The sequence below is a fragment of the Atractosteus spatula genome, chromosome 5 (assembly GCF_055471065.1).
Source record: "Atractosteus spatula isolate fAtrSpa1 chromosome 5, fAtrSpa1.hap1, whole genome shotgun sequence".
Taxonomy (NCBI): Eukaryota; Metazoa; Chordata; class Actinopteri; order Semionotiformes; family Lepisosteidae; genus Atractosteus; species Atractosteus spatula.
Window position 1 is genome coordinate 32,037,374 of NC_142710.1, and position 23,169 is coordinate 32,060,542.

Below are 23,169 nucleotides of genomic sequence, written 5' to 3' on the forward strand. Positions count from 1 at the left end.
CTTGTCATCTTTTTGCTCTCCAGTTAGACCTGTGTACCTTGTGGGTGATTAGTCCACTGGTTTGAGCATTTTCCTGCCACCTCACCTCATGAAAACTCAACATAGAGCAATCCCACAATTTTGTCAGTTTAAGCGCAGTAAACACTGACCTCTAGTGTTAGCCTTGAAAACTCCTTACATAATTTAGAATTCTCTGGGTGCTCATTAGAACGAAGGAAGACATTTCTATGTTCTCTCCCTTCAGCTATGTGATTACAGATGTGTTTTAAGATCAGTGCAAACTCCTCCTCATCACTAAATTAACTAACAGTTTCATGAACTGGACACCTTTACAGTAATGCATAAAGTTAAAATTTTAACAGGTATATGCTAAGATGGTTATTTGAGTAGGACATTTTTCATCATGTAATCTCCGGTTTCAGTATTCCGTAACAAACCAAAAATACATGAACAGGCCATATAGCTTGAAACCACCAGTAGGGGTCACAGTTAGAACATTTTCAAAGACCAATGGCTTTGGATCTTGAATACGTTCACAAAATTCCAAATCCACCTCCAGGTTGTAAAACTAAAAACATGTACTGAAGTCATGGTGATCCTTAAATTTCTATGGTATTATAAACATTGTACCTTGGTGATTTTATGAACATACTTACACTGGAAACTAATTACATGAGTACATGAAAAGAAAGCCTATTTAGAGACATCTGTCTTCTAAACCAATTATAGAAAAACAGCCACTGCACACTTTTACCTGTTGATCACACAGCATTCATTATAACTCAAGAGCAGGGACAGCTGAAGTTGGGTATTTCTGAAACTCGGGAATGAGCACAGAAGCAAGTTTACTCTTTTTACAACTCTTTTTTACACCACATCAGAGCTTAGCTGAAATTAAAAACAATGACACAGTGGTTTCCCAGGACAGTGGCAGGGAAATACAATTATATCCAATAGTTCATTGTGATTTAAAGCTACTAAATCTATACAGGATTCTGAGCATCGCTGTAAGATTAATTTACACTTTATACAACTGAGAATGAAAGCCATAAAGTATTGTAATCCTCCAGGATTGACTTGACATTTTTTCTTCATTTCAATTGTTTTAAACTTGCATTTTCCAGTAGGGCATCAAGGTTACTCATTTTCTTTGCAGTTTCAAACTTACATTTACCACTTTGAAAATGCAAAAAAAAAGGAGTAACCTTGATGCCCCCAAAATAATGAAAAACACCTCAAAAAGAAATCAGTGATACACCCAAGAAAAAAAATAAGGACAATTCTTCAATATCTTCAGTGAAAGCAATAAAAGTCAAAACAATTTTTGGAGCAATGTTACACTTTTATTCAAAACATAACTACTAAAAAAACTACATAAAAAATTAAATTCAGCCATTTGCTTTCAAGATATCTCAGGAGTTCAGTAAGTACGATATTAACGGTGTTTGCACTACTCTAACCTTTATTGCATTTCTGCTGATATACACTATTTGTATATTGTAAACTGAAAGACTATTCCATTGACATGCTGCAATAGTTATGTTATAAAATGTAATTATAGCACAAAGACCTTTTAAAGATCATGATTACTGAATGATCGCATTATAAAGAAAAGATTGCATCTTTAGCAGAGCTTCCACTTTGTGACAGGAAAAAATAGTAGGTGCATATTTCTTTTAAGATTCCTTTAAGGTACACATTCATCACAGAATATACAGTAGCTCCTTGTGTTCTGTGGGAATACCTTTCTTTAAACAAGTTTCCAAAGCTACTTAGCTCAAACAACAGAAGGAAGTCTTAAATGTTTTCTCTAGCGTGTCCTGTATTGACATTTCTTTTCCAAAAAAGTGGCACTTTTATAAAAAGAAACAAATGGCACAGTTTGGCTTCAATTCCCTTTTAGGCAACAAGAGGAGACTGGGAAATCCCTTTTTTTTCCTGAAAAGGCAAGAATATAAGAGGACCACCCTGAGATTATCATATTGGATGCGGCAACACCTACTGTAAGTGGGGAAAAAACGAATCCACTTCAGAGAGAATATAGACAGCTGTCTAATCTAAAATAAAATTACTGAAAACATTCACATTGATTTTTATCTTTACTTCCTTGCAGCAAAGCAAAACAAAACACAATACTTATTAAAAAACAAGCCATTACTGAATTGTATTCCCTTTTGTTTATCCTAAGGTAGTGCTTTCAAGAATTCTGAAATGGCAAAAATAGGCAAAGCATTCTTTGCAACATGCAGTCCTTAAAGAGGACAGACTGAACCACACAGTACATACTGCATGTACGCACACTTTCCGTTTTCTTGTGGTGTTTCACATACATCTTAAAACCTTCCTTTTTGGGGTAAGTTCCCCATCTTTAGGAAATTGACCTAACAAAAGTCGGCATATAACATGTTTAATTAACTAATTTAATTAAACGGCTCCTCAAAATAAAAACTGGTTACGAGGGCTGTAAGATTTGCATCCTCTTTTAAAAAGCTGACTGTGCGGGTTTTTGTTTGAAAAACAAATGCAAAATTATTTTAGTCCGCAAACGGTAAAATAATTTCCAACTACACCCAATGAACAAGCTTTTCAGTCTTGAGCAAAATCTAAAAGAGTTGTATGACAGTTAAACTGGACCACGTATATCATAAAATCTTTTCAGAAAAAAGGAAGATAAATTACAAAATGTTTGTAAATGAAAAAAAATGCTACACCACAAAGAAAAAGGTCTGTTCTTAAGTATTTCGTTTTATAAAAACATGCCTCTATATGAATTATTGAAGTGGAAGAACAGTACAGTGGCATCTCACATTGAAAAGAAAATGGTAATTTCAAACAGGGGTACAGAAAAGGTAAGACATTTGCTGGTATTTTCAGCTCAGCTTATAACACAAACTGCAGCATTATAGTTGAAATACATTATCTGTAAATCCAAGCAAAGGGAAATACCAGATATTTTATTGAGGATAAAGTGTGGTAGTAGTATTTTTAATCATGGTGTGCATAATATTCCATCATCTCTATATTTAAACTTAGCACCTACAAACCAAGGTAACCTATTTTCATTTTTATATACTGTACAGTAGAAAGTGTGCCATCAAGTAACTCTGAAATAATACCTTAACAACTTTCTAGTAATTTTGGCTAAATCTCTTGGCCACAGTATTAAAAGATGTTATAAACAATTTTCCTGTAAAAATAAGAAATAATAAAAAGAAACTGCTAAAAGTTAAAAAGCAACAAGCAATGTGAATGAGTCACTGCCCAATTTTAAAGAACCCAGTTTGGAATTACTATTCACATTCATTTACTTTCATGATTTCCTCAGACTTGTTGAGATACCGGAGAAAAGATTAAGAAACAAGGGAAGATACAATGAATTATACCCCTGATTGTCTATAAGAACTGCTCTCAAATGAAGTTGCAGTAAATGATTTAATCCTTATCAACTCAATCAAGATCACTGAAATTCATGTTGATTATTCAACACAGTGCTAAATAACCTTTAGTTCATCCCACAATTTTTAAAGTATTTTCATGCTGTTCATTTTCCATATTATAACCTTGACAAGATACTAACAGCAAATGCTGTTAGCTGTATTTGTGAGTGTATTCAAAAAAGGAATGCACTTACATGTATAAGCAAAAAAATGTTTTAAAAGCAAAGCCACAATTTCAGCTAGCTCACAGATGAAATGGAACAAATGTTTCTTCAGGTATGTTACAAAAACAATAATAGCAATGGTAATTCTGCTAATTTCAATATCATTAGCAGGCATCCATTAACATACACAGTTGTAATAAAAAATGAAAGACAACAATTCATTATTTTTAATAGCTGACTTGGTCCAAACATTCCTGTTTATCTGGAATAGTTAAAAACTATTTATATTTTATAAATAGTTTTATAAAATGTAAAAAAAAAACATTTTAAATGCAAATTACACTATTTTAACTGGGTGGAAAACTCAAATCAGAGGATCAATATTGGTTTAAACCAGGGTTCTACAAACCTGGACCTGGAGAGCCCTAGCAGAGGAGAGCCCTGCTTTGTATTGTATAATTCAGAAGATCAGTCACATTTTGTCCTTGGTGGCTGAAAGGCAATAATACTTCCTAGATTTTAACCCCTAAGGATCCCAAAATCCATGTCCACATTGAAGTGCAGCACTAACTGGGTGAAAAGCAGAAGACATTATGCATTTGTAGCCCCACTACATAGCACACCAGGTGGAAATGTAAAGAACTTGTTCACCAGTTGAATTAAGTGTGAGCTTAATATAGGCAAGATCAATCAAGGCAAGTGCACAGCCTCAGCATTGCCGACAGTAGAGTTCACTGTCACCATGCTGGAGTATTAATTTTGAAATTCTGGTCCACAGTGCCACCTACTGGTCCTCCCTTTACAGTATTTACAGTACAGACCAGGCCCTGTCTCACTTAGCTTGACATCTGACGAGATCAGGCTTCACAATGGAAATGCTGCAGTCATGGGACTGAGATATTTGTTCAAAATTATCCCTAAGTTATTTACTTTAACAAAACACCTGTTTAATTTATCAAAATCAAACTGTTAGAAAACTAGATATGTTGAAGCTCCTTGACTGGAATTCTCCAGAAACTGATGAGTGCCCAATAGTGGATTCATTGTGAACTACTGTTTCAGCTGTGGAGCGGTTACCGGTAGTTCATTTTATACTGCAACACTTACAAGTAACGACCCCGCGACAGGTCTTTGACACTGATTACGTCACACAACTAATCAAGCACTTAAGGATCTTTCAGAGGAGTGGATCACTGAAGCCATTCTGTCCCTCATTGCCACAATCTGCATAATCTAAGATCACTGAGAAGAGTGCAGGAGAGGGCTGTGTGAATGTTAATTTATAAGTTCCACCAGCTATTTTAAACTGTGGTCACAGCATAATGTGTTAGCCTAAAACCAAATTCACTGCTGGAATTCAGAATAGAATTACTGTTCTTACAAAAGCATGACGTATAATACTTCCTTCATCCATGCTACACTGTTGCCTACTGGTCCTCCAGGAACCTTTCCTACAGTACCTGATTCTACACAGCAGTGTCTCAAATACGAAGCAGGCCTTACTTAATTTCAAGGATCAACCGGCCACATCCCTTTAGATCATTGGAAAGAGACTTAAAATGTTAGCACTGCTGTTTTACAAAACTGTTTTTTACTAATGATTTTTTTAACTACTGTCTGCAGCCAATGCCCTTAAAATCCCAAAGTGACTGGAAATGTAAATCAGTTTCTGTTTTTGAGTTTGGTGCCAGATCCAGTATTTCTTTCAGTAGAGAACAAGCAGTCAAATGTGACCAGGATTTGGTCTGGCCTCATAAATTTTCTATATTTCATGGGAAGGCTTCGCAGAAAGCTGAGTCAAGAAGGGACTGTAGAACATATTCGTCTTCCACATCTTCACGGTACGTATGTGACAGCTGGGACTCTTGACTGTGACCGTGGTCCTTCAATCAGCTGGTTTGCTGTGGGTTTGAAAGGCTTGCTTACGGAGATGGGATTCAATCTCTTCCCGGAACACCAGCATTCCCAGGTGAGAGTGAGAGGCTTCATTCATGGCCTTGGACTGAATGCACATGCGGTACTGCTCTGGTGTCAGCTCATCAGCACACTGCTTCTCATGCCACAAGTGGAACAGCCCAGACACTGGAGTGCGCACCACGATGAGGTCACTGCGCAGGTACTTCCTGTATAAATGAACATCCTCGACACCCCAGCCTTTCACTTCCAGGTCAAAGCCTCCTAATAGAAAAAACAATGCGACGAATGAAATTAAACAGGATCTATAAACATTAGTCTTTAATTAACTGGCATACTAACTGATCGTTTTTTTCTTCACTAATTTATTCAGTTCCCATACAAAAGTAAGAAAGACTCCAGTGAGAAAGTCAGTGGGAGTTAATCTTGTTACAATTTATGAAGTTGCAATGCTTTAAATAACCAAAATCAGTCAATTACCAGAACAGTTTTAGTTTTGTACAATAATTTGTTTAGCTTTGTTGTTTTTACATCAAAGTCAATATTGTTAATATAATAACAAGCCCCTACCTAGTAGTTTTAACAGTTTACATGAACTACGATTGAACTAAGACAAAACTAAAAAGATACTTATCAAATCTGGATTTCCTTGGCTAAACAGGTTTTGAAGAAGAGCAGTTAGCAAAGCTGCTTATCTTGCTGTGTAGGTGACTACCTGTTGTGGGCGTATAAAGCATTCCTGCAATCTGTGAGAGGCAAATCTGAGCCACGTTAGGATGCGATTAAACCAGCCAAAAATAAATTCAATATGGACATCACTGTCTGCTGACAGACAATGGTAATTTGGGTTTTGTGAACAAAATTTTTTTCAGTCCTGTGGTTTATACAGGATCCCCATATGTTAACTGCATTGTTAATATAATGATACCTAGCAAGGTTAGTGTTAAATGGCCTAATAGTCCTTGAATAGAAGCAGTTTTTGTAAGAGGCTGCATTTCACCCAGTTGATCGCTCAATGTGGGCAGGAAAATTATCATAGTAACTTCTGAGGTGTAAAGCAGAAGCAGCTTTGATTATACAAGCAATCTGTCCAGTTTTGAATTAATTGGTACAGTGGTTCCCCAGATGGATGCGATAATGATGCTTAATAGTTTGCAGTTAACTAGACAAACTTTTTTATAAACAGAAGGATTTGGTGTTATAGGCTGCTTGTTCACAACAAAGAGAAACAAATGGCAGTCTGGTAGCCAGCCCAGATGACAAAGGAACCAGATTTTCATACATATCCGTTACTTTGGAACTAGAATTATACCCATATAGCCTTAGGTTAATTGGCTAAACAGTTTTTTTAAAGGGTAAAAAAATTAAATAATTTTCCATATATTAAAGGGGGACTTGTATATTTTATCAAATGTCCTGCTCAATAGTTCTGAGAAAAGGGATGGCAATGAATATTTCACTCCCTTTCAATTGCAGTTTTGGATTTCCTTAAGAAAACCACATCATTCTAATGTGCCTTCAAATAATAATGAAAAAAGCATATTGCAGTTAGAGCTGACTTAGCAGTTATATAAGGAATTTGTAAATCCACAGTATTTTAAGAGATGTGCAAAAAATGTTTATGATTGCAGTAATCTGTGATGCTCCATTTCATTCAAATTTGGAAAAACTAAAGAAAAAAACAAAATGAGAAAACAAATTGAAAACAAATGATAGATACTTTGAGATGAAAGACTGTTGGCTTCTTTTCACAATGTGAACCTAAACAGAATCCAATCCAAGTGGAAGACGGCTATGGATTGCACTGACACTATTCTGTCTTATATGTGGCTGGAGCCGGGCAGCCACAGGAGTCCTGTGGAGAACTAACAATCACCTGCCAGCTCTAACCAGATCTTCCGTCATTGATCTGGGTATTTCTATGAAAGACGCTGAGGTCCATTCAATGCAATCAACACAAATCCTGAACACAGAGCCATTTACTAACTGTTTTGATTCAAATGTGAATCTACATGCCCATGCATCTGGATAAAGGGACAGGGTCTGCTCAAAGTCCCTTCCTTTAGCCCTTTGTGATTTTAATCTGAATGCCCCATCTTGTAACTGGTAGGCATATGTATAAATATATTTTCAACATTTTCATTTTAGTTGTAGACAAGATTTTTTAAATACTTTTGTATATAAAAGTTTGAAAACTTATGCTTTATTTAAATGAATTCCATTTGTAGGTTTTGCAAATGGACTTAATACTGTACATACGCTCTTGTGCTTATGCCTGTGGCTCTGCAGATGTATTTACACAAAAAGCACCGTGTACACTAATGATACACTGTGTTGGACAAATAATAAGGTGATTTAGTTACCACCAAAAACAGTTCCCAGTTCAGCCTTAGAAAACTTCTATTCAAGTTCCCCGTCATTACAGAATGAACGCTACAACTCTCCACTTAAACGATCGATAATTATGACTCAAAATTTATTAACTTAACTTACCAATGTTGAGAAAGTCAGAACGATACTGACAAGTCATTCCAAAACCAAAATCCCTCCAGAAGCCAGCATCTTTTTTATGAACCTAAAAAAAATACAGAATAAATCTGGTAAACAGTAATTCTCATTGTGCTGCCCATAATAACAGCCATTTACCAACATCAGTGCACACAGCAGCAACCAGTTGCAAAAACCTAAAATTATTTAGAGTCATATTGCCACAATAAATATGACTTTCTGACTCTTTGCCTAGAGGTTGGTCTAATTTACTGTGTTAGAAAAGCTTACGCAGCCACAAGAACAGGGGTGTACAATAGTCTCTACGAGAGGGATCTCCGGTAAGGGATCCTATGTGCTTAATTTGCTTTCTTTACAGCTTCCTTGTTTTGGTACAATAACATATATAGAATTGAAAATACTTGTATGTAGTGTTACTTTTCAAGCACAAACACTTTCTCAAAACACATCTCACAGTCTATTACCCAGATATTTTCAGGGAAAGCAAATTAGTACTCCACCTTTTTCCCCAATGTTATTGCAAAGCATTTTAACAATGCCAGAAGTTAAAAATATACAAATTATATTTCATTTTGATTTTGTGTTATGTTTAAATAAAAAAATGACCAGTCATGAAGCTACTCACAAGTTGCTGTTCAACAGGAGGAGACAGCTCAAGATTTCCATATACAATGGCAGGATTGTACAAACTGAACACAACTGGATAAAAGACTCTTTTGTCTGAAATAGACAACACATAAGTCAATGCAAAGACTTCCAAAGCAATTTTAAGCAAAGAATTAATGTTGCCTTAAAATAAAGAACGTCAATTAAATTTATCAAACAATTCTGTTTCTTAACGGTTCTATACAAATAACATGCTGGATGGCACAAGTTCTAAATTGTGCTTAAAACTTGCATTGTCAGAATTTCCTAGTTTAGGATGTACCAACAGTAAGAATAATTATGGTCTTCAGGACAGATGGGTTTATTAAAAAGGCTTGTTAAACTTTTTACAAATTTTATAAAAGACCGTTCTAGTTTAAATGTGAACGCACCAGGCCTAAACCAGGAATTAGCTCATTTGCAAAAATAGCAGTTTGAAAAGGAGACCTCTTATTGACTGTACGAATCGGTTGGGAAAGTTTAACATCTCATGTCAAGGATAGAAAGTATTTTCATAGCTTCCCTATGTATTTAGAAGGAAGAACTAACAGGAACTTGTATGCTCTGACACACCTGTGACTCACTGCAATGAGACAAGGCAGTGGGCAATAATACTGGCTGAGCTCCGTTTTCTTAAAACCCTAAACCACATTCCCCATAATTAGATTTCCTGACCTATGCATCCATCAGGCTAAAAACATTGAATACCAGAAAATAAAACAGTTCAGAATACACTATAATAGTTTTTGCTATGATCTAGGCTCCAAGAAAAATGTCTTATATTAAAACAATCATCAAAAAAATGACAGAAGGATACATGCTTATTACATCCCATTTAATAATTACAAGTTATTGACTGTCTTTACAATTCTGAACATTTAACCCCAGAAAGAATAAAGCTCGACATTTCTAAACTGAATCGCCTTCCTAAAACAGAGCAGGCAGGATTCATACGTGTATACAACCTACTTGGATATGTGTTAAGGCGGCAGGTGTTAAGAAACTCCAATGTGAAATAAATATCAACGTCACAGAAGAACATGAGAACGTCGCCCTTCTTCCAAGCATGGGCTCCTATATCCAGCCCTCTTCCCCGTGAGAACTCCTCATTCACAGGGATTAGAGTATAGTTGGAGAAATTTTCTTCCCTGGAGATTTAAGGAGAATTAAAAAAACTCTAAAATATTTAATTGCAAAAGCACAAAGGCTTAAGGTTGTGTACTGAAATAATAAAAATTTAGGGTTTCTATTTAACTACAATAAAAAAAAATAGTCCCAATGCCATAGACTGATTCTAACACAGTCTTTAATGTTATTAATGCTGAACTTGCCTCTCCTGATACACACATAGTATATGGGTGGAATATAAGTATTTTTAAAATCATATGTACTGTAATGCTTAAAATGATCAAATCTTTTTTGTAGAGGATTAGTTATCTGTAAACATCATAAAACATGTTAAACTGGGTCTCTTACCCAAAGCAAATGATTTAGCAGTACAAATACATTTTCTTTAGCCTATGGCAATTCAGATACACTGTAGTTATCTCATCCTCTAATACAGTACTAAACCCTTTTCTGAAACAGAATCCCATACCAATTTCAAAATTATAGGGCCTGATTAACATTTTAAGTCACAAATTTCATACGTCATTTTGAACTTCAAGAATTGTCTTTTCCCCCAGTTTTAGTTACTAACCTGGCTACTTTTTCCAAGACAGTTTTCACTTCCAGCAGGCCTTCCTGCCCAAAATACACCACGGTGAGATGGACCTGTCTGTCATGCTGCATACACACCTCTCTGTAATTATAACCAACAACACTGATCATTTCCTGCATTTTTTCTCGCTCTGCAAGACACAGTAGTGCTGTTAAATGAAAAGCAACCTCTGATTCTTATCTATGTGTAACAGGCTTATTATTGTAAGAAAGGTTTTTCAGCATGTAGAGAGCAAACCTATACATCAAATGTCAATAGCTTGACTCAGAAAATCTAAATGCATTAACGAGCCAGATAACATTAACCCAGACATTTGCCAACATCAATCAGGGCTTTGTAGAGACTCCAAAAACATAAAGCAGAGCTACTACTCACCTAAAGTTGTGTAGAAACTGAGAGAAGGCTTCTGCTCTCCCAGACAGTGGTACAATGATATTAATAATGCTGCTGGCAGCTTCTATGGAAGTACTTCTCACTTTCATCAGAGGGCCGAAAGGACGAAACAAGGTAACGTGTCGGAAATCATCAGCGTCTTCCTTCCGATAGAACAGCTCATACAGCGTGCCCTTATCTCGCTCTGTGCGGTAAAGCCCTAGCGACAAGGACACATGCAAGAAGACTAATCGACCAAAGCAAAGTGAAGATCAATACCTTTAGTGGTAATATGGCGCATGTTTTGTATTGGCTTACAGTGTCAATAAGAGAACTTGAACTAAAAAAAAAACTATAAGCCGTTTTGAAAACATTCAAGCATGTGCCTACCCTTTCATTTTCACAGTGTGAGAGAAGTGCAAGTAAACTAATTGAGAATAATAATAATAATAATAATAAACTTTATTTTATATAGCGCCTTTAAAGGTGGCTTCTCAAAGCGCTTTACAGAATGACAACAACAATAAATAAAAAGAATACACAAGATAAAACACAATTACAATATACAGAGGAGACCGTGGATGGTGGTACTAAGAAAAGCAGAGGGTGAAGAATGGAACCAGTTAAGTAAAGGCTTTTCTAAAGAAGAGAGTTTTGAGTCTGGATTTGAAGGAGCAGAGAAGGTGACTCCCTGATATCCTTGGGGAGAGAGTTCCAGAGCTTGGGGGCATAACAGGAGAAGGCCCTGTCACCCATACAATGTAGACGGGCTTGGGGGACAGTAAGGAGACCAGAATCAGAAGAGCGAAGGTTGCAAGGTGGGGAGTAGGGCGATAATAGTTCAGACAGGTACTGAGGTGCCAAGCCTAGCAGAACCTTATAGATGAGCATGAGGATTTAAAGTCTACATGGAATTTGACCGGAAGCCAGTGCAAGGACTCCATGATAGGAGTAATGTGATCATTTGCACTAGACCTGGTCAGGATTCTGGCTGCTGAATTTTAGACATAACTGCAGTTTGTTCAAAGTTGATTTAGATACCCCAGCGAGTAGAGCATTACAGTAGTCAATTCGAGAGAACAAAAATGTGTTGATCACCTTTTCAGCCACAGTTAATGATAGCATAGGGCGTAGTCTAGCAATATTTCTGAGGTGAAAAAATATGTTTTGACAATATGTTGCACATGTGGGTCAAAGATTAAGCCAGAATCGAATATAACCCCAAGGTTTTTCAATTTAGATTGAAGCTCAAGAACAGAACCATCTACAGATAGGGTTACAGGACTGGCTTTACGAAGTTGATGGGGGGGTGCCAATAAGCATGACTTCAGTCTTATCGCAGTTAAGATGAAGGAAATTTTGAGATGCAATTAGATAGAATAGAGACAGCCACATCAGTGTCAGGTTTGGTATGGATGTATATTTGAGTATCATCAGTGTAGAAATGAAAGCTGAGGCCATGTGATCTTAAAAGCTGACCAAATTGGAAACATGTAAATGCTGAAGAGCAAGGGGCCCAGTATTGAGCCCTGAGGAACACCAGACTTAACAAGACCAATTTCAGACCTATACCCATTAAGAGAGACAAACTGACAGTGATCAGTGAGGTAAGACTTGTACCATTTGAGAGCAGTGTCAGAAACTCCAAACACAGTCTCGAGATGAGAAAGTAAGATGTTATGGTCAACAGTGTCAAAAGCACCACTGAGATCAAGAAGGATGAGTATAGAAAGAGAACCAGAATCAGAAGCTATTAGGAGATCGTTAGTGGCTTTGATCAGGGCAGTTTCTGTGCTGTGAAGTTGACGGAAGCCAGATTGGAGGGGTTTGAAAAGGTTGTTTGTCATGAGATAGTTATGTAACTGAAGTATAACAGCACGTTCTAGAATTTTTGCAAGTTGGGAAACAACAGATAGCTAACAGGTTGGGAATTATTTTTTGTGATGTGTTTCTCCATGCACATGATGACAGTGTAGGTGTATGAAGTATTGCTGCAAAATGTGAGATCCAACTGAAAATGATGGATATGGCTGGGTATCAACCTGTGAAAACTCAAAGTCAGTTGGTGCAGCTGTTTCCAGGACAATGGTAGTTTGGTTACCAGCAAGCAAAATGGAAGACACTTGGGCAATGGGATTTATGCAGGAACTTCATTTTACCATACTTTTATAATTAAACTGATATCTAGAAACTTTAGAGATAACTGGTCAATTGCTCCTTAATAAGAGCAGGTTTTGTAATAGGTTGAATTTTGCCAAGCAGTTAATGCTATGGGCAGGAATTTTGAGTTTTGTGAACAGTGTTGGTCAGGCAACCACTGTAGTTTATACACTTCATTGTGTATAAACCACAATAAAGTCACAATATATATCGTAACTTTACTGTTACTAGAACGGTTTTGTACTACATTTAATGTTAAATAGGATAAGAGTCCACGGTTAAGAGTTTTCATAAGAGGCTGCATTTTACCAAGTTGTTGATTGCCCAGTGTAGCAATTTTTGAGGAGCAAATCAGAATGAGCTTTGATTGTTCATGAAACATGCCAAGTTTGCATTCAGGGGCTCCCAGGGTAGGGTCAGTTTGAATTGTGAGAAAATGGTGGTCACACAGCCATCTTGGGCTAAGCTGCAATTAAAATATCTGTTATCAATGGTATACTCACTGGGATGATGATGTGTTGAGACAATTGGCCAAATTGATTTTGAACACTGGGAATTAAAGTTATGGACAATGTGCCAACAACTAAGTGAAAGAAATGGCAATGAGACAGTCATCTTGGTTTCTGTAGGAACCCCATATTTTACAAATATTTATCCTCTTGGAACTAAAATTCTACATATACTGTATATCTCCAAGTTAATGAAGTAAACCATTTTCGTGTTTTTTGGATGACCATATTTGCAGGCTTAAAAAATGACATGCCAATTATTAAAAAAAAGCTTTGTTGATTAAATCTGTTTTACTTCAATTAGTGCAATCAATTGTAAGAAAATTCTGAAAGGCTCATCATGGTTGTGGTAGTTTTTTTAGTAAAATTAATGGCTTATCTATCCCAGTAGACCTACTTGATATGAAGTTGCAATGATGCCCAATGTTCAAACATGAGCAATTTTAAAAGTAGGAAGAAAGTTTAGTTACACTGTAGGCTTTTACTACTTGGAAGCCTAAAAATAATTTCACTTATCAGGCCATCACACTACCTCCTGCCTCAACTGCTGTGAAGGTGGTGAGTTAAATATTTTTACTACCGTTTTCAGTCCGCAGACTGCAGAAATGAAACAGACATGCCATCACAGGTTGTGGGGTAAGTATATAATCATAATGACCACAACAGGAAAAGATGACACAAATGAAAAGGTATTTGGTCATACCCTACGGACATTCAAGGCCAAAACTATTTTTCTTCTCATGCAATTTAGTAACTCAGCTGAAGCTTTTAAAAACTTTGTGAGTGCAACCCCAAAAATATTTTTCAAAGTCATTTGCCAAAATTTGACCGCAGTCCTATTTCACCACCACACAGGTTTAACATTATGTTTTCTTGTAAAGTAGAAGAGAAAAAAAATGTATTGAAAGTGTGTTTCATTTCAAACTGAAGCACATTTTAAAATGTCAAATTGTCAACAGAAGAAAAAATCACAACTGCATGCTTTTCAAATAAGTATCTACTGAATTACTGCTGATGTGCTCATCACATATGACCAAAATTGATCTGGCTTTTCAGCATTACAGATTCTCTTTTCATTTAATCAACATAATGAACAATAAAGATCCCTAAGCTAATCAACCCATTCAACCCAAGAAGACAGGGTTTAGGTTCAGGTACTTTTTCCATACATGTACTCAGCTGTGGTCAGGGGAGAATGATAAGACACACAATAGACCCAGACTGTTGAATTTCTGTCTGCTCCTGCCTTGTACCAGCCAAAAAGTTTTAAAGTTGAGACAGAAAGTTTATAAAAGCATAACACAAAATCTCAATGTGGACAGATACGAGCAAAATAGTACCACGGCGGGATTGCTGGTAAGCCAGATTGTGCAAAGTTAATTAAGGTTGTCTTTTTCTCATTTTTATATAGGGAAAATTCAAGTCACTAATACAAGAAGACAAAGGTTTTCCCTTTCAAACTTGTTTCCCACTAATCTTCTGGCTATAAAGTTGGATTGTGCAGTGATAGAAAAACTATTCATACTAAAACACATAAGTAAAATAAGCAAAATGAACAAAATACTTCAATTCATGAATGCCAAATACAGAACATAATGACAATTAAATTTAAAATATGTAAACATTTGACAATTCTTGTTAGGAAAAAATATCATTTTTTAAAATAAATGTAACCAATACTGAAATAGAAATGACCTGAAAACATATTTGGCTAATAATGTGCACCCACAGTGTATGAATTAAGATTAATCAAATAATTAAGACCTGCGGTAGAATACAAGAGTACCTCACAATGCATCTGACTAGTAGTACTTTAAATGCCCACAAATTTTTATATTATCTAACCTGGAAACAAATCTGTCCCTCTGATATTCAAAATAAATAAACACATGCAGATATGAAATATTATTTCTGTGCCAATTGTCAGCATGTAAGATGGTGGGTGTTACAAATGTATACGAAAGACTATCTGAAACTTTAAGAAACAGCTATCTGCATTAACATATACTTTAGATCAATACTCAAAGAAACACTTTCAGATCTTTCGTCTGTAGATTGTATCTGCAGAAATACCACCATACTGCAGAATAAATATTTTCAACTTCTATGTGCCTATGCTGTGGAGAACACTACAGCACTATCCAGGTGTAGAATTTCACTACTATTACTCCCACTGTACTTAATAACCAAAAGTACCAGGGAGTTAAGAGATTACAGGTTTACACAACACAGAATTTGGATAATCTTCCAAATTCAAATAGATTTCTGGTGTTATTGACTCTTTGGTTCTTTATCAGGCCAAAGAAAGAACATTTAGACATTATGCGTGAAAAGGGTTTTAAATGAGAAACTTTTTAGACCTTCTCAATTTGCCACAATACATAAATTGTTATAAGGTCAGAATGAAGAGGCTGAAAAAACAACAGGAAAGATTAAAGACGTAGCACGAGGATCTCTGCTGCGTGGTTTGCAGGATACTGTGTGGTATGGAAATGTTATAAGAGGAGCAATACACTTACCTTCTACAAAGTCACTTTCCGTGTAGGCTTGCTTCTGCACAGGCATGCCATCTTCTTCCTGTCCATCTTCCTCATCCGGGTTGTTGATGACCTCAAGGCCCGCCTCGATGACCTCCTGGAGTTCGTCCCGACGGTCCTTGCGCACTGGTTTCTCCTCTGGGTGCCTGGTCAAGCCCATCTCCAGCTGGTAGACCTTGGTGGCAGTGAAGCTCTCGAACGGGATAGCAGCATACTCGCTGGGCAGTCTGGCTCCCGTGCTAACCTCGGCCTTGTCAATCTGTGAGTGGAGGTATTCCAGGAGGTCATTCGGCTCCTGGTCTTTGTTCCCTGTGTGACCTTGGCCCCCTGTGCCTTTCTTATCCTGCAGGGACTTAAGCTTCTCGCTCATCTCCTGGAGCTCCTGCTTCAGCTGAGCGATCTGCCTCTTGAGACTGGCTGCTCTATTGAGATGGCGCTCCTCTTGTTCCTGAAGCAAGGCCTGGTAGTACTCTTTGCCATAGGGCTCGGCCCCAAGACCTGGCAGGGCTGAGCTGACATCTGGAGGGGGGGCGCATTCCAGAAAATAGGTGAGCAGCATCAGGCTGAACAGGAGAACAATCCCCAGGAGCAGCCAGCGCATTCGGCCCTGCAGGGTCAAGCCTCTTCTAGGCATGGTAAATTGGTCTTAATTGTATGGATTAGCAACTAACATCATCTCCATGGGATGCCAGCTACCTGCACAATGGCCAAATTCTACTGGACTAGTGGACTTCTGAAGTGCTTCTTCTGCAGCCACAGAGACTGAGAATCACTATGAAGTCACACCATCAACGTGGACTGAATAAAAAGGGATTGGAACCCGAGCTCAAAGAGGTCAATCATAGCACTTCACTCAGCTAAAGAATGTTCTGTTCATTTTATGCAACTGTGGTAAACTCCAAGATTAATCATTTCTTATATAATGAAGAAGAACGGAGCTCATTAGAACATAGGTAAGGATATAAATTAGAGGAAGGCTGTTTGGAATCTTATAAAGGTAGTGTGGTAGTCCTTCAGACAGGTTTTGTAATACAATGAAATACTATAAAAATTCAAAAGCAACTGAGCCACATGTGGACAGCTTGTCCATATTTATAAGGTAATTATATTAAAATTGCTTTATTTTAAAATGAAAGACCGTGATTTCAGGTTCAAATTCTGCACACTTTATCACTCCAAAAATATATTTTTTGATAACATGTAACAGAAATTGTGCAATTTAAAGAATATTGCCTATAAAGGCATTAGGTTCTTTCAAATATAACCCAATTTTGTTTCAGTTGCATAATGGAAAGAGTAAAAGCCTCAGAGGTGGCAGAGGAAACTTTTAGATTCCAAATGACCTCATTTGAATTCTGTTCCCGAAAACAGTTTAGGGTGCTTAGAATTTGTGACAGTTTTATTGCTGCAGTCACTGAGCAACAGTAACATTATGAAGTCCATGCAGTCCTACGTCCTCAGGCAGAAAATCAAAGACGCAACCTAAGAACAAAAAAGTGTAGATTAACATTTTGGATTTTTAAGTTTTAAAACATTTCCAACAATATACAATACCACACTGTTCCACCTCCTGACCTTCCGTGACACTTACGTTTACTGAAGTACTGCAGATAATGCCTGGCAAAATGTCACACAATATATTAAAAAAGGGTTATCCTAAAGTCTTGACTCTGTTTTAATATAGTTTTATTATACATTGTACAATGTACTTTTAACATTATATATTTAATGTACAAATAGAGAGCATAAATCAAGTCTGGCCTTAATCTAAGGTGTTGAATATGGACTTCATTCCTTGACTATAATAAGACATGTTATGTCAACAGTAGAAGGAAAAATGGCAACATTCCTGTTACTATTAATGTCAAATTATGTGAGCCATCATGTATTAGAGGAAGCTGTATCTCAAGTGTCTTACATCACTACATGATCATGTTTTTTTAATATTTTGAAATATGCTACAGTGAATCAGGCAAAGTAATTCAGAAGAATCAAAATAAAATTACGTCAAAATTGCAACAGAATAATGTTTAGCACATAAGGGTTATTTTGGATCTGCTACCAAGCCTTTAAAATAGGACTTTAATACTTTATTAGTTGGTAGTGATATAACACTAAGGAGAAATGTCTTTTTCATATGATTCAGAAAGCAAAAAGGCTCACAAACTGAAAGGTATCATCAGTATCATAAAGAAACAAACATCAAAATACTCCTATATAACATATAAAGGCCATGCTTTCCAACTGATGCTAAGGTCTGACCACCTAGATCAATTCCATTGGCTTACGTTACACATTAGTCTTTACACTGTACCCATTTTTCTATACAAAACTAAAACTGTGGCATCATTAACTCCCTTTGCCTACCTGTTGAGATGGGCAGCTGATGTCCACATCTCAGTCATTAATTCAACACTGCGGAAAGCGCCTGTCTGGTATGTCTCAGTCCTAAGACCTAGAAGACGATACCTCAGCTGGACTGGCACATTTTCTTCAGACTCTTACATACAAAGTTCCTCGCTGCCAAAGGCTTCTGGCTTAGCAAGTCCCACATAGGAAAAGCTGTGAATTGCTGTCTTCATTAGCCTGGTCTTGCCAAACACTGTCTTTTGTGAATAAACCTGATGACAGCAACTTTTGCTGAAGAACTAGAACTAGAACAGTTATGGGCACAGAAACACTGGACAAGTGTCCAATGGCATACTGAAAGATAATGTGAAAATGAACATCAGAAATTATTTTTTTTTTCCCCAAAAAAAGTATTAGACGACAAAGTCCACCTCACTTTGCTTTGGCATGATGCCTCTGAGCAGCTTAATTTCACAGTCCATGGTTTTTGAAGCTTCTGTTTTTTCCAGTCTTGGCATTTCGAGACAGTGAAAGAAGATTTTCCTTTTCTTCTAAACTGCAGAAACTATTCTGTGGCAGGTGCTAGTGGGTTTAAAAACACATGAAAAATCCATTATCCAGTTGTAGCACGTCTTGGCAGTGTTGTAAAATGTAGTTTTCTGCTCAATTCTCCTTTTGTTCTACAACAGCCATAATTACTGTCCCTCCAAGACCAGGCCTGGAAAAAGTCATTTTAGCCGTGTCATTGAAAAGTGTTTAATGAAATGAACTAAATGTTTAAAACAACATAAGGCTATATAAATCATAAGAAACCAGTAAAAGTGCAGTGCTTTCTGCTCTATTCTTTTTCACTGCTGTCCAGATGTTAACAAGGGCAGATAATTCATTGTGTAGTAGTACATCTATGTTGTATGACTTGTTTCTTCATGCCAGTAACAATTAACTAGAAAAGGCCAGGTTTAGGTCCAATTATTTCTCTTTTGTAAATTGTTTAATGATCTTGAAACATATTCATTTCACCCACAGACCTCTAGGCATTTAAATATACTATATAAACATGCATACTTCAAAAGAATGTCACTATTGTTATTATACCTCATTACTGTGAAACTCCACAGCCCCACTTAACAACTCTTCCAGCTGTCACAGTAGAAAACAAATTGAAGACATTCTTACAACAAAAATCAGATATGTACCTTACAGAAATAAAGTGGCAGAACAGGGGCAGCTACTGTATGCCACAAACAGAGACACCTGAGATGGAGGAAGATATTTCCTGTGATAGAGATTCACAGACATGAGAACTTAGACATGCAAACTTTCTGTACATGGTCAATCAGCCAGTTCGTCCCAGGACTTTGTTGTTGGGATTGAGTGGGCAGCAGTGAGTTAGGGCTCCAGATTGGAGGATCTCTGGTGGATCGCTGCTGAGGAAGATTCCTCATTCACTGATTGCTCCAATAAATACATTGATATGTTTCAGGTTGACATTGTAAATTAATATTTATTCTTAACAGACATATCTTGGTAAAAAGATTTTTAAAATAAGAAAAGGCTTACAGACTCATAAGACTTCATGGTGGAGAATCCTTCCTCTATTATAAACCAAATACTTTTGCCATCTTCTCTGCCTTCCTTTGATAAAAATCTCATTTCATCCCTGTAATGGACCCCACCTTCACTTGACTGATACCATTATGGTCTGAGCCTGTTATATTTAAATGCAATTTTCTACATGTGAATGTATATCCTGTGCCGTGTCTGAAGAATGTTGTGTTAACCAGTACTTTGAAAGGTCTTCTCAATACGCAGATATGTCTAGTTCAATGAAGGGCATTGTTATTCTGAGACATCCTTTGGTAACTGAGGGAATTCTCTGTCATGCATATTGTACTACTGAGACAATGCGAGCCAAGAGACATGGACAGTCAATCTTTATCAACAGACTACTTAAAGTTTTTTAACAGAGCTTTTTTTCTTACCCAATACATAATTTAGCAAATTTACAAAATGTATCTCTGGAAACTAAACCTTGGAGTACAATATTGACATGTTTTGGAATTTCCAGTCTTTGTTAAATCCAAGATGGAGTGCACATTTGCAGGAAACATCACCGGAAACTGAAATACACAATGCAAATGTTCAAATTACAGTGTTGGAACCTGCATATATCAGCAAGATGCTGTTTTTTTTAGTTGAACAGCAAATTAGTAATGTATCTATCATGTTCCTAGAGCTTAGATCAGGATCTTTTTTCCCCCCAAATTCTACAAATAAATGCAATGAGAAGTTGTATAGTCTACCTTCAGAACTTTGGAGAGAACACTGATTCATGCCCATTAACTTGGACAACTGGGACAAATTGCAACAGCCTCAAGTCTCTTTGGTGAATCAGAGCCTGTTAGTACATTATAAGAGTATAACACTGCTAACTCCAAAGGTCATAAAAAGGTTCTTTCAATTTTCTTCATCTACTAGAAACCCAGTTTTTGATATATGCTTTGGTGTTATTTAGACAGTGTCATCATAGCAATGCAGACAAAACAAAGAATTACTTTTTTTTAATTCTTACTAAATAGCATTCGTATAAATGAATCAACTATGTTTAAAAACCAGCATTAATAATATACTGTATGTGACTTTCTTTTTAGACTAAGTCACTATAAATACAGTATAAAAAACATTACTTTATTTCCAAACTAGTTGGTTATTCTACCCACAGGTGTCTTGGTGGTGGTTTCAGCAATTTGCAATCACCACCTCCAGATGTAACACTTTAGTTTTAAAGTAAAAGGACAGAGTGGGAGGATGCGGGTTCTGCTGTTGGGATAAAAGAACTTATTGAACAAGAGAAAAACTAAAGTAAAACATGTATTTTGATTTAACAGGGATGATCATTAAAACATGCGATTGAAATTTCAATGGCTCCACTCTACTCTTTCTCCGGAGAACCCCAGAATTCAACTGTTAGTTACTCTACTGGTTTCTCTTCTGTTTTTCTTATTATTTCAATTCTATGCGCTACAGACTCTTTGGACATTACGAATAGCAAGTTAAAATCGTAACAATCACTAGACACTCTACAAGAGATCCAAGCTATCGGCGCTTGAAACTTAGATCAACAATTTTTTGGTGTGCATTATTAGAGTTGATCCTACTTGCTTTCCAGAGGTTCACTTTAACTTATTCAAAAATTGTTTAGTTTGAGTGGTCAAAGGATGCGGTATCAGTGGCTAACTAATCCCTTTTCCTGAACCACGAACCTTGACACTATTCTGACGTGGTCAAAGTTTGTAATGGTGTTTGTTTTTTACTTCCACTTAATGTTTAAAAAAACAAGTTTTCTACAAGAAAGTCAGATAGCTATTTATTTATATACGTAGTCATTTAATTAACTGTTGTAATAAAGTATCTATTTCACTAAATAGAACCATAGGAATATTAGTGTCGTTTCGGACATGAAATGTTTCAGCGGAATTAAAAGTAAAAAAACAACGAAACGTTACTTCCCCTTATAACAGATTTAGTACAGGCATCTGCCGTTACTCTATAACATACAACCTTTTATCGTGACTCAAGACTTTATAGAAGTGAATGTGAACTAATCCTCCCAAGCACCGCTGACTGCTGATCCTCCCAGTAAAAACGTTTTTCTGTCTTTAATCTCGACAGAGGCATTAGCTAAAAAACGCATCAGAAAATGGCGATACATCACTCAGTACTTACCCAAAATCAAGAACTGGTCGCTAAGCAGAAATATTTTGCAGCCAGTGTTGATGACAGTAAAATTAAAGTCTTCATAAAATCTGATACTGAAGCCGAATACTGTGAAAATAGCTTCTCTGCAAACAGCATACACTAGGAATACAGGCTAAGTACTTCCTGTCTGTATCTGGAAATGAGTCAGAGAAGCTCTTAAAGGAACAACGTATTCGATACAATGTCGCTTAGTTTCTTTTCTGGCTGACTGTTACACAAATATAGCAATACATATATAAACGTTTACCTGAAAATTTCCGCAGCATGGAAATCACATATTGGTTTATTTTTATTTTAGCAAACGAGGGAAAGCAATATAACGATTCAATTGAGAACGACCCATCTTTCATTTAAGACAAAAAACAAGCTAGGACACACTGATGAATACTAACACAAGAACGAATTGGTTATTGTGTCACAAATTTCACATTTATGTTATATAAACCATGAATGAAACCTCGTCATTATATGCAATGCCATTATGTCCATTTATTTCATGAACTGTAAGTGAAATGCACAGCATTGATATATAATAACTTGTAGTACAATTGTATTAGTTTGTGTCTACTAGTAGTGTTCTTATTGGTGCAGTGCAGTAAAACTGGGAAAAATACAAAACGGTATTATTACACAAAATTGAATGTCTTAATCATAATTTTTTTGTGGTTCCCAGACAGTACAGAAAAAAAAACTGCAGGTTTGTTTCAATCAGATTGCATGTTGGGATTGTGTGACATCCTAGTAGGATGAGGCCTGCCAGGTCCATCTAGTGTATCTTCAGAGGGCTACTTATTCCTGGCAAGGGTTGAGGTACAGTACACAGAGGCCTGCTACTGTAGCACAGAGTGCAAAGCAGGCCTGCATCCTGGAAGGGACACCAGTCCATCACAGGGCACACAGAGGAAAAAGCACAGGGACAGTTTAGAGACAACTGCTCTTATTGGCACTTCTTTGGCGAATGGTGAGTGATGCCACTTTGTATGCCACCTACTTATACGTAATGTGAATATCTGGGATTTTCTTTATGTTATTATTTTTATTTAAACATTTAATCATATCTAAACTATATGTTCTGTCATTGTGGGAACATACTGA

General features: G+C 36.6%; 1 protein-coding gene across 3 annotated transcripts; it reads right to left on the reverse strand.

The window, feature by feature from the left end:
• Positions 1-1,321: 1,321 nt before the first annotated feature.
• Positions 1,322-22,171, reverse strand: csgalnact2 (chondroitin sulfate N-acetylgalactosaminyltransferase 2). Of its 3 annotated transcripts, XM_088915897.1 has the most exons (10): positions 22,042-22,171; positions 20,298-20,435; positions 18,752-18,897; positions 15,949-17,448; positions 10,764-10,980; positions 10,368-10,469; positions 9,638-9,816; positions 8,649-8,743; positions 8,009-8,090; positions 1,322-5,779 (listed from the first exon to the last, which is right to left on the reverse strand). In XM_088915897.1, the coding sequence occupies exons 4-10, from the start codon at positions 16,598-16,600 to the stop codon at positions 5,487-5,489; spliced, it is 1,620 nt and encodes a 539-aa protein (XP_088772023.1). In that variant the 5' UTR covers positions 16,601-17,448; positions 18,752-18,897; positions 20,298-20,435; positions 22,042-22,171; the 3' UTR covers positions 1,322-5,486. The 3 variants fall into 3 exon arrangements, with proteins under 3 accessions (XP_088772023.1, XP_088772025.1, XP_088772024.1); XM_088915899.1 differs by lacking the exons at positions 18,752-18,897; positions 20,298-20,435; XM_088915898.1 differs by lacking the exons at positions 20,298-20,435; positions 22,042-22,171 and having other exon boundaries at positions 18,752-19,084.
• Between the last annotated feature and the right edge of the window lie 998 nt (positions 22,172-23,169).

Bases quoted from the DNA above. Each gene is read 5' to 3' on its own strand.
- csgalnact2 (XM_088915899.1), bottom strand. From the start codon at position 16,600: ATGCCTAGAAGAGGCTTGACCCTGCAGGGCCGAATGCGCTGGCTGCTC. The intron at 10,470-10,763 runs GTGAGTAGTAGC...TTATAATTACAG, and splicing joins CAGTTTCTACACAACTTTAG to AGAGGTGTGTATGCAGCATG. The intron at 8,744-9,637 runs GTAGGTTGTATA...TGTCTATTTCAG, and splicing joins CCGCCTTAACACATATCCAA to ACAAAAGAGTCTTTTATCCA.